This window comes from Rutidosis leptorrhynchoides, chromosome 2, assembly GCF_046630445.1.
Source record: "Rutidosis leptorrhynchoides isolate AG116_Rl617_1_P2 chromosome 2, CSIRO_AGI_Rlap_v1, whole genome shotgun sequence".
Classification (NCBI taxonomy): Eukaryota; Viridiplantae; Streptophyta; class Magnoliopsida; order Asterales; family Asteraceae; genus Rutidosis; species Rutidosis leptorrhynchoides.
Window position 1 is genome coordinate 39,182,146 of NC_092334.1, and position 12,791 is coordinate 39,194,936.

Consider the following 12,791-nt stretch of genomic DNA (forward strand, 5'->3'; position numbering starts at 1 on the left):
GTTAATTAGGAATATTGTTGTTGAACATATTACATATTATTTTTTACGGAAATGTTAATGACAATTGTGATGACCCGAAAATTTCGGACCAAATTTAAACTTAATCTTTGTATGATTAACATTTCCGACACGATAAGCAAAGTTTGTAAAACTGAATCTCAAAATTTTTGAACTACTTTCATATATTCAAATACCTTTCGGTTATTCTTGACGATTCACGAACAATTATATGTATATAGATACATATATATATACTATAACTTGAAAACGTAACAATGTATTAATTGTTTGATACCGTACATTAAACTTATTGGTTTAAATATTTATTTGAATATATATGATAAGTTGGAATATTAATTATATGAATAACTTGCGACGTATATTTAAAACGTGTTTATGAATTTTGAAAATATATATTAACTTGGTCATAAAACGATTTGTTATTATATATATATTAACAAATAGCGAGACAATAATTTATAGAAATAATGACCAAAACACTCGAAAGTTTAAGATACACTTTGAATGATATAGTTTATTGATAATTTAAGACTATATTTTGACAAAGGTACGAGTCACAAAACGTAAATTGCTAGTTTTCTAAGCGTACGAAAATGCGTTCGAGAAACCGGAAGCGGGACATAAGTCGAGTGACCACGTACGAGTCATCGGAACGAAAATTACAAGTCAACTATGCACATAAATTTAATATAATATATAATTAATTATTTAAATTATATATATTATATATTATAAAATAATATGTCGACAAACAAGAAAACAAAAACATTTTGAGCTGGATCAGGCGGCCATGCGATCGCATGGAAAATACACTAAAAACCCATGCGATCGCATGGGCATCAGATTCCAAAAAGTTGCCTATAAAAGTCCAGTTTCTGCTCGAGTTTTGTTTACACATACTACTCCTTCTGTAATATTATTATTATTTATTATTTATATTAATATTATTAATATTATTATTATTATTATTAAGATTATTATTATTATTTATTTTATTATTATTAGTAGTATTATTATTATTACTAATTATATCACTTAAAATACTACGACGAGGTCATGAGCGTGTCACTTTCAAAATGGGTTTTCAAGCAGGATAGAGCTAAGGAACTATGGGTTATTACTAAGGAGGTTTTGGGTATTTTTCAAGTGTTTTGCTCGTGAGTCAAACTAGTATTTATCATCTCCGTTGCGTCTACGTACTTTTCTACAATATTGAATCACAATATTGATACGTAAACATTTATATCTTATCTATTATATATTAATAGTGTATCCATAACTAGTGCTCGAATATATAGGATTATGCATGCTAGTACGATTAATTTTGTCGTTAAATAGTTTATAATAGATCACGAAGTTAATACATAAGGTATATGATATGCATGTTTTTGGAAAGCAGGCGAAAAATCAATAACTTTTCATTTAGAGATCGCGTAATTTCGATGAACGAATTAAAAGATATGGACAATTGAATTATGATTAACATTAATTGAAATTGCTTTTGAATCTGCAATTGATATTTAAACAACTTGTTTATAAGATTGATAATTTAGATTTTCAAATATTACTAATCGAGTAAATGAATTTCTATATAAGACACGTCTCGATTTGTTGAACAATTGTTAAAATTGACTGTTTTATCATATTTTAAAGCTTTATAAAACTATAGTCTAATTATTCAAGAATTGGGAAACCATGTGAAATGTTAAACTATTTTCAATTACCATGATCATTCAAACTATAGTATAGATTTTAAAAGATCATATTGGGTCAGGTTGACTTTTTGAAATGACTTTTGATAACTTTTGTATGTCAATATCGAGCATTAGGATTGTGATACACTATGACCCAACCTAGCTTATTAGACATGTATTGATCAACATATGTTCTATAGGTTGAGATCTACAGTTAATTTTGCATTCCGAGTTTCGGTCACTTTTTGGTAAATGACCTTATGTGCTGCTAAGGTGAGTTTCATTTTCTTCCTTTTTAATTGCTTTTGCAATATATATTTTTGGGCTGAGAATACATGCACTTTATTTTAAACGCATTGGATACAAGTACATACTAAATTCTATACTGAGTTTGAACCTAAAATCCCTTAGCTTTGGTAACTAGTAACTGCAGGTTATAAGAACTGGTGGGCGCGAGTAGTAGTATATGGATCCATAGGGCTTGATATCCCCGTCCGAGCTAGAGCACTAGCCTTTTAACGGACGTATGCTATTTGAGAAGCGTACACGTTGGTTTGCGTGTATTATTAAGATGATTATACAAAGGGTATAAAATATATATACGTTAAGTTTAGTTACCAGGGTGCTCAATTTCGTAGAATATTTTGATAAACGTTTCTGGATGGAACAACTGAAATCTTGTGATCCACTTTTATATACAGATTATGCGCAACATTAAAATTACGAGCTCACCAACCTTTGTGTTGACACTTTTAAACATGTTTATTCTCAGGTTTCTAGAAGTCTTCCGCTGTTTGCTTATACGTTATACAAGCTATGTGCATGGAGTCATAGATGCTTTATTCAAGAAAACTTTGCATTCACAAAATCATCACCATGTATCTTATTTTGACTGCATTGTCAACGGATGTAGTATTGTAAACTATTATTTACGGTGATTGTCTATACGTAGAAATCATCAGACATCGAAAACCTTGGATTTATATATTCATTTATGGTGTGCCTTTTTAAAAGAATGCAATGTTTACAAAACGTATCATATAGAGGTCAAAACCTCACTATGAAATCAATGAACGATGTATTCGTCCAAAGGGATTTGGAAGGATCGTCACAACAATTCTTAAAGTTGTTATTAAGAAATTTTATAATGCAAAAATAGTTGTATATTTGTAAGTTAAAGGGTAGTTTTTTCATGAAAATATGTGGATATTTAAATGTACAATGAAAACATACATGTCTAACTTTTTTAATGACAACCTTTAGGGTTGTCTTCTTCTATTTTTTATTCATATTTGTAATACCGGTGGGTGACGCATCCATAATCATCACTGATTCATTATTCATGCACATTCTAAGGTGCTGTTTGTTTTTTAAGATGTTTTTTGTCTGAAATCTGCAAACCACATTTGTAGAGAAGATGTGGTCTGAAGGTCTGTAAGCTAAAGATTGAAAACTGTTTGTTTTTATGTCTGCTAAATGTAATTTAAAATTTGATATATTGTAATTTACAATTTCTAAAAAAAAAAAATGTTGAATTAAAAAGTAACAAGATTTAAAATATGTATAACCATGAACTTACTGTATCTCGTTCCCAATGATAACTCAGATTCATAAATCATCAATTTGTTATCATTTTTGGCTTTAATAGAAAATATTCAATCATATAAATTTCATTAACAAAGAGTCAACTAGAATCAATACACGAATTAAACCATAAAATCAAACAAAATTGAACTTACCCACAATCGTAAACATGAGACAATAGATAAAACAAAATGGATGAAAATAAATAAGTAAATGGAAACGTAAAATAACGAATTGTTGGTTTCAATTTATTGAGCAATCGGTGTCATATGTATCACTTGTGTAGTCTCACTTGGCCTTTTCCATCCTTATCCTTGCAACCAATGGCGACTCTATATGGAAGCAAGTGGGGTCAAAGGACCCCATTAATTTTTTTTACATATGTATAAAATACTAATAAAATATTATAGGACACCACTAAATTTATAGATAGGACTCCATTTATTTTTAAAATTAGTGATTATTATGAAAGTCAATAGTCATTCTTTAGAAAAAAAAATTTACAATGTATCACTCAAATTGTATAGGACTCCATTGAGTTTGCATTCTAGAATCGCCACTGCTTGCAACATCTGGTTCAGCTAAATTAGGGGAAATGATACCCCTTAATAAAATTAATGAAATTAAGGAAAAGAAACTTTAACGAGTGCTTGAGTGCTTGATTTTGGTGGCTGAAAGATGAAGATGGAGAAGATAGGAGAGGTAGGTGAGAAGAGAAATTATGTGAAAATGTCTTCAAACTTTAGAAGCAGCTTTTTAGGTCTTCTTGTTGGCAGACATATGAAGATCTTTTTTTATCTTATGTCTTCCAAAAAATAAATGGTCTGAAATCAAAATGTCTTCCCACCCGCAGACATAAGACATAATAAGATCTTCAATGTTAAAAATAAACAACACCTTAGAGAGACATAAAATGACTGACTCACAAGTATGTGACTATAACATATTCATGTTCCCTCCCTCCACCAATCCATTTGCGTTGACTTGTTACTCATCTTTGACTTTTTAATTCCATTTCTAACCAACGTACACCTCACTAGCGATGACAATGGATACCCGATCCAGTGGATATCCATCCGATACACCCTATTATTCGTGGATATGGACGATATAAATAGATATGGATATGAATATGAACGAAAAAATTTCATCCATGGATGAACCCGCTTCCACCCGAAATAACTAAATATATAAATTTATCACTCAAATTAGTATCATTTATGTAATGATATTTCATTAATTATATTCATATTCATCTTTCGTTATATTTTCTCTAAAAATATAACTTTATTCTTATATTTTATTTTGTTTAATTTAAATATATTTATCGTACTTTGGTAGTTTAAATGTGATTCCATGTAACTAAAAGTAAGCAACTTACATGTCGATATCTTCACACATTTAATAGGCTATTTATTGAATATTTGTTATATAGATTAGTAAAAATGTGACTTTCGGTCGCATAAACTATTAAAAAATATTACTTCGGATCGTATATAATGAACCACCGCTTATAATTGTTAAAAATAAGATAAATTTAAACGGATATGGATAATTATCCATTAACCCGCTTCACCAGACGGATATGGATATGGATGGATGAAAACTAAAAAAAATAAATGGATATGGATATGGATACGGCCTCACCCGATCCATTGCCATCCCTACACCCCACATAGGAAGAACATTTTTCAATTCTATTTTAGACGAGACGAGCTAAATTGGGGCTCCAGTTCATCTCGTTAGAATGGGATAGTTCGACCTCGACTATTTAACTTTATCCAATCAAAAACTAGCAACTAACATTCAGTCTATCTAACTTGTGTTCAGTGACCCTAAATTAAATATGTATATGTATATAGAAAAAAAAAGAAAAAAAAATTATGTGGGATTCGAAGAGATTGCTTAAGTAAGAAGGTATTAAATTCGTAAAGATGGTACGACTAGGAAACACAAGTGGTTGCATTCTAAGTGGGATCAAATGACATCATATTCAACCGAAATACACCCAACAAATTCCCACAAGCTACATTGCAAGTTTACAACCAACCATATATGCTTTCCTCACGAACATAAATGTGATGAACACCACAAGATTTGGAGTATAAAATAATCATATGTTTACAGACTAAATTTGTATATCTGAACGATAAAAAATAATAATCCTAAAGTTAACTTTGAGATTTTTTCAATTTATTTACCATTAACTTTAATTTAATAAACATTGATATCAATATAGTATAATCAACATCAACCAACTTTCAATCTTATTTTGTACTTCCTCTTTCCCATTACAATTGCTCACTTATTTTTTACACACAGTTTTAAAAAATTTCACTAACTTTATTCTTAATCAGTCGGAAGCTTTCTTAGTGTACTTCACAATAACCCTTTTCGATTGTTCAAAAATCAAAGTGAACATTTTATATGGGACGTCCCAAAATAGTAATATGAACATTTTAAATGCGGAAGGAGTATGTTTTTAAGTAACTACAAAAAAAGGAGTTTCTATATATTGTATTTTATTATTATTGTTATTGTTATTATTATTATTATTATTTTAACAAAATAACAAAAACTTCATTAAACGAATACGTGGAACCAAAGATACAACAAGAAACCCGTTGAGGCTCATGCCTATAATATAAAGCTAAACAACAACGAAAACTATCTATACTCGAGCATCAACGATACGAAACAAACCGAACAATACAATATACCTAACAATAAGCCGAAGTCAAGCAACAAACCTAACTACGGACGGAAAATGAAACCAATAACAGCCTAAGCAAAACTCAAAACTCTCCTGAACATTGCAACCACATACAAAGATACGAAGTAAACAAAACAAAGAGCCGCGATCTGCCTTCTTCATTTATCCGTCTATCTTCTGGCGTATAATTTTTTGTCCCCCGCGGATTTTCAAACTTATGGTTTAAGACTTTAGAAGAAGCATCACCCACTAAAACAACCGTTTACGAAGCAAGCAAACCGCGATCCATAAGATTATGAAAGGATCCTTTAATTTCCGCTAAGTTCAACCACCGCATCCGAAGAATTACTGACATGAACATCAACTAAACCATCATCGAACAAATATATTATTTTTTTTTCTTACCCGTCACAACGCATTTCTTCAAACAACTTTTAATCTTATTTTGCTTACATCCTTACACAATCCTCTTCAACGATTCGTCATTACAAGTCATTACAACTTTTTTTTTTCCTTCACTGGGCCTCCCCTCCAACGATAGTTCGGATCCAACCTTTACATCGGGGCTATAACCTAACTCTGATACCAGTTGTAAGGATCGTATAGCCTAAACACAATGTCCTGCAATATAAGCACATGAGTCAATCCTTTTGTAAAATCAATTAGTGATAGAGGAACGTTTCCTTAAACTTATATACATACATTTGTTTTATCCCATAATCGATGTGAGACTTTGGTTTGCATCTTAACAATTCTCCACCATAACAAATGATTATGTCACTTGGATTCCTTTAAGAAAAAACCATCGTTTTCTCAATAAGAGCTTGAATCACGAAGTTCGAAAATGTGAATACGTATACAACCTTCTATTCAAAATAGGGTGCTCTCCTATATCTATTTCCACTCATGTAATTGTACGGTTGAATTTTCTAAATCGGAAAAGATTTCACCCTCATTACCCTACAATCCTAGCGGATCCCAACTACTATTTTCCGACCTTGAAAACGACCCAAATAGCATATCAACCTTTATTCTTTGAAAATCCCAAAAATTACACTACAAAAGGTAGCTTTTGTAACTCAGTTTTTTTAATCATAAATAATAGTACAAATTATGCAAAAACTAACAAAATTGTAATTTACAAGATCAATTATACCTTATATTTAATTGAAATAGTCCAAATGAATAGTTCTTTTTGGAATACCTCAATCTCACATTAAGGCCCTCAAACTTTATCCAACGTATGAATCGGCCACCTTCCCAATAGTACTATTTGGACTATCTCAATCTCACACTAAGGCCCCCAAACTTTATCCAACGTACGAATCGGCCCCTCCTCAATTTTCCTAAAAAAAACCCACACCCTCGAGAAAATACAAAACACCCCCAACCCTACCCCCTTACCCCGACCCGACTCGCCTCCCCGTTATTATAACTATAATAATATTATATAATATATTTCGTCCTTTCACTTTTTTTTTTAATTTTAATTTTTTTTTTTTTTTTTTTTCAACGGATCATATCTTCTCGCCCGCAACGAATTAAAATTTTCCAACACCATCGTTAAACTCGAAATAATTTTAGGAACACAATGTCACTACTATACGCAAAATGGAATCTTTTTAAAAAACGCTAAATATTTTAGGTACTTTTCATACACGTTGATTTTGCGTTAAAATTTTAAAAGTCGACAATTCCGTAGCGAAACGCGGAGATGCACATAGCACATATATTGTTAATTTAAAATAACATTTAAATCTTTCACGGATTATACCTTTTAGTTAGACTCGAGTTTTCTTCAACGACATCATCGTTAGTCACGAAATAATTTTACAAACTAAACGCACTAAAATACATTGAAAACCGAACCCCGACGCGAAGCGAGGGTTCGTAAACTAGTTATGTCAATTTATAATATGTTATAGTATATGTTATCCCGATCATAAAACAAAAAGATAGTTTTGCATCTCCAAATTGAATTAATAAAGAAAGATATTTAAAAAATAGGAGTGCAAAATAATCCAAAAATACCATTCCTTCCATCACGTTTTTATTACGAGTATCTTCTAAGAATAGTTTTTTTTTTTTTTTTTTTTTTTTTCGGATTTAAAATATGACGTAAATATTACTCCGTAATTTTTTTGCTCTTATATTAATATCAACCTGAGCCGATGATATTTATAAAATGAAATGATTAAAAATAAGTGATACGGTGTATTGCATAATGTTAAATAAATATAAATATTTTGGTTAGCAAGCAATTCTTGTAAAAAATAAATTAAGAATGAAAATAATAGGGAAAGAGGTATATGTATTATCCAAATTTACTATTTTTTCAATACGCAACCTTTTTCTCGTAATCATAGTTATAGTTTATTAATTTATCTATCTATCTATCCTCTCATTAAATCAAAAACAAAATTGATTAGTTTTTATTTATAACTTTGCATACTCGTAGTTAATACGGAGTAAAACATAAGACAACATTTTAGGAAGTAGCCACCCAATTACAACATGTTATTATTCCTTTATCTCCATGCCCATTTTCTATGCACCTTCTTACCCTTTGAAGTTTCTCAACCACCACATTTCTTTCAATCTCATCCTCACCTTTTTCCAAATCATTCCTTTCATTCTCATTGTTTTCGTTATCGAAATCGGTCTTCCAACACGTTAATCGTAGTCTACCATCACTCCTTTCGGCCCGTAAACAATTGTTACCTAAATTCGTCTCCGAAGCTTCTATAATCAACCTCCCCCCTTCGCGATGTGGCCTAACTTGAAACGGTTTGGACCCACTTATCGTAGTCAATGGAGGCGGAAAATTTCGTGTCATAACTTTCTTTGACTCCATTTGATCTCTTCTACATCTTTTTACCGATTTTGGGACAACGAAAATGATGTCATCCTCACTCGTGTCACTACCCGTTTCGCTACCTAAACTTTCGGTGCAAAGTTCAAGGCTTTTTTGGCTAAGAATTAAAGATTTTTTGTTGTGGACATATGAGTTTGTTTCTGAGTTATTGAAATAATCCTCAAAGATGGTTTTTTTATTGTAAGATTTTGGTGATGAGACTAGTTTGAGTCTCATGGTGGTTGTTTCTACAATATGAGATGAATCCATTGAAGGTTGTTGTTGAAAGGTAATTTTTGACATGTTTGAGTGTGAGGGATAAGAGAAAGAGATGAAATTGTGTTGAATTTATAGGGAGGTAAAGTGGTGACATAAGATGATGTTAGCGCGCTAGAGAACTTGGGTGGCAATCAGAAACCTTTTTGTACCATTTTAATTTAATACTCCGTATTATATATAAATATAAATAATTATTAAAGTATTTATTTATTCTTATTTTATTGATATGAACTTTGCCACGACATTTGTTATGTTTTATTAATATTAATTAAATACCAATTAATTTAAAATTTTAAGATGACAGAAGTATTTGAACTCATAGAGTTGAAGGTGAGTTGGGTCGAATTTGACTTTTTAATTGTTTTTTTACATTACAATTTGATTTGAACTTGACTCTTCTTATAATAAAGGTATTATTTTTAGCTATCAAAACACGTAAAACTTGTAAATCTGAATCATAATCATAATCAATGTACTAACAAATAGAATATTCAATCATGTTTTTTGAATGAATAAAAGGTACATCGTATGATATCATTTTTTTATTTATTTAATAGTAGACATGAATTATTCGATGTGTATTAATCAGTGAATGTTCTTTCCACTTTGAGGTTTCCACGGACTTTCTAAAAGGAAGGTACACACGTTCGTATATAATCGTATATCATATACGGAGTATAACATTTTAAAGTAAAATCATTTAAGTTTATATATCTTCACCGACTAGTCTCATTTATTTTATCACTAAAAAGTAAAATTAAATAATTAAAATGAGATTTGTTAAACATAATTTTTAAGGCTAAGTTTAACCATACCATATATAACTTAATTATTTATTTAATTAAACTCGAAAATGCAATGTCAAAATCTTAGTCTTTTTTTTTTTTTTTTTTCCTAAGCGATGAAACCCTCTTATGAACGAGCACATTGACTCCCACATAGAAAATAAAACCTCGGGTAATCAAACCCCCGATGCGAGACATGATACCGGGTGAATTGCGCATTATGCGTACCCTCTTTTTGAACATTTTGGCATATCCAGGAATTGAACCCGGCTTCATTGGACAACTCGGTAAATTCTTAGTCTTTATAAATAAAAATATGAATTATATATCGGGAGGCCACAAAAATGAATTGTTTTGTGTTTGTAAACCTCTCATATTTGAAAAAAATTTTGTATGCCATCTAGTTTTTCCTTTTGTGTTTGTAGATTTTGGAAGTCATCAATTTCATATATTTTACATATATATCAAATCCGACTAAAAAAACTCTTTGTAAAAAAAAGATATAAAAACGTAAATACTCGTGTATTTGGTAACAATCAATCGTTATATAAATAACTAGGGTTTTAGCCCATGCGATGCAAGGTCGTAAATAATTTAATTTATAGATTAGTTATAATTAAAATGCGTTCTTTATATCATTAAGTCCGTGCAATGTGGTAAAGATAGTTAAATAATTAGTTACTAGTGAAATGACCAGTGGAACCACGAGTTTGTTTAAACAAAACAGTTTAATGATATATTTTAGGTATTAAGTGAATGTAAAAACTAAAGCCATTTAGTTTAATGACTCGTAGTGTGACGATCGCTCCAAATTCATATGGACGAACACGTCATTCATCGATTTCATTGCGAGGTATTTGACCTCTATATGATACGTTTTGTAAATATTTCATTCTTTTGAAAAGGCACACCATAAATGAATATTTAAATCAAAGGTTTTAGACATCTTATGATTTCTACATATAGACAATCACCGTAAATAATAGTTTACAATAGTACTTCCGTTGACAACGCAGTCAAAATAAGATACATGGTGATGATTTGGTGAATGCAACGTTTCCTTGATAAATATGTCATGTAAGACTCCATGCACATAGCTTGTCTAACGTATAAGCAAACAGCCAAAAGACTTCTAGGGAACCTAAGAATAAACATGCTAACAAGTGTCAACACAAAGGTTGGTGAGTTCATAGTTTTAATGTCTTGCATAATCTGTACATAAAGGTGGATCACAAGATTTCAGTTGTTTCATCCGAAACGTTTATCAAAATATTCTGTAAGATTGAGCACCCTGGTAACTAGGCTTTAACGTCTATCTAATAAGTACCCATGTGTTTAACATGCAACCAACATGTACGATACACTCAAATAGCATACGTCTGTTTTATAGTTCAGGCTAGGGTTTCTATACCTGGAACAGACGGGGATGTCAAGCCCTATGGATACATATACCACTACTCGCGCCCACCAGTTCTTATAACTGGCAGTTAACAGTTACCAAAGCTAAGGGATTTTCGGTTCAAACTCGGTGTAGAATTTAGTATGTACTAGTATCCATTGCGTATAAAATAAAGTGCATGTATTCTCAACCCAAAAATATAGATTTCAAAAGCATTTAAAAAGGGAGCAAATGAAACTCACCTTAGCAGCATATAAAGTCGTTCACCAAAATGTGACTGAAACTCGAATTACCAAATAACCGTAGATCTCAACCTAGAGAACATATGTTGGTCAATAAATGTCTATTAAGCTAGGTCAGGTCATAGTGTATCACAATCCTAATGCTCGAGATCGACATACAAAAGTTATCCAAAGTTGTTTCAAAAAGTCAATTTTGACAGTTGTTTAACAAAACGAGACGTGTCCTATATAAGGATTCATTTACTCTGCTGGTAATATTCAAAAATTCAATTTATCAATCTTACAAACAAGTTGTTTAAATATTAATTGCAGATTCAAAAGCAATTCTAATTAACGTCTATTATAATTCAGTTGATCATATATTTTAATCCTTTCATCGAAACTATTCGATATCTAAATGAAAAGTTATTGATTTTTCGCCAGCTTTCCAAAAACATGTATATCATATACCTTTTACCAGTAATATATGTATTTAATTCGTGATCTATTATAAACTGTTTAACGACGAAATTTAGCATACACGTATGTATAAATATATATACTCGAGCACTAGACATGGATACACAATTAATATATAAAAGATAAAATATGAGTGCTTACGTATCAATATTGAGATTCAATATTGTAGGAAAGTACGTAGACGTAACGGAGATGATAAACACTAGGTTTGATTCATAAATATACCCCCGAACATTACCCATAATTTCCTTAGCTCTATCCCGCTTGAAAACCCATTTTGAAAGTGACACGCTCAAGACCTCGTCGTAGTATTTTCTGTATAATATTAATACTACTAATAATAATAAGATTAATAATAATATTAATCTTAATAATAATAATAATAATAATAATAATAATAATAATAATAATAATAATAATAATATAAATATAAATAATACGGAGTAAAGAGAGAGTAAGATAGATTGATGATATAAACTGGCCAAATGATCGAGCTTTATATAGATGTGGCCTGTCCAGGACTGCCATGCGATCGCATGGCCTCCAAGACCATTTCCCATGCGATCGTATGGGATGGATTTCCAGGTCATGATCGTTTAACTTCTAGTTTGTCGACATATTATTTAATTATAAATATAATATATTTAATTTATATAATTAATTATATATTATATTAAATTCACATGCATAGTTGACTTGTAATTTTAGTTCCGATAAGTCGTACGTCATCACTCGACTTATGTCCCTGTTCTGGTTTTTCG

The 12,791-nt window shown here is 30.7% G+C and overlaps 1 protein-coding gene across 1 annotated transcript; it reads right to left on the reverse strand.

Moving 5' to 3' along the window:
- Positions 1-8,500: 8,500 nt before the first annotated feature.
- Positions 8,501-9,169, reverse strand: LOC139887800 (protein FANTASTIC FOUR 3-like). Its single transcript, XM_071870855.1, has one exon. It carries the CDS (start codon positions 9,167-9,169, stop codon positions 8,501-8,503), a length of 669 nt encoding a protein of 222 aa, XP_071726956.1.
- Positions 9,170-12,791: the final 3,622 nt, after the last annotated feature.

Bases quoted from the DNA above. Each gene is read 5' to 3' on its own strand.
- LOC139887800 (XM_071870855.1), bottom strand. From the start codon at position 9,169: ATGTCAAAAATTACCTTTCAACAACAACCTTCAATGGATTCATCTCAT.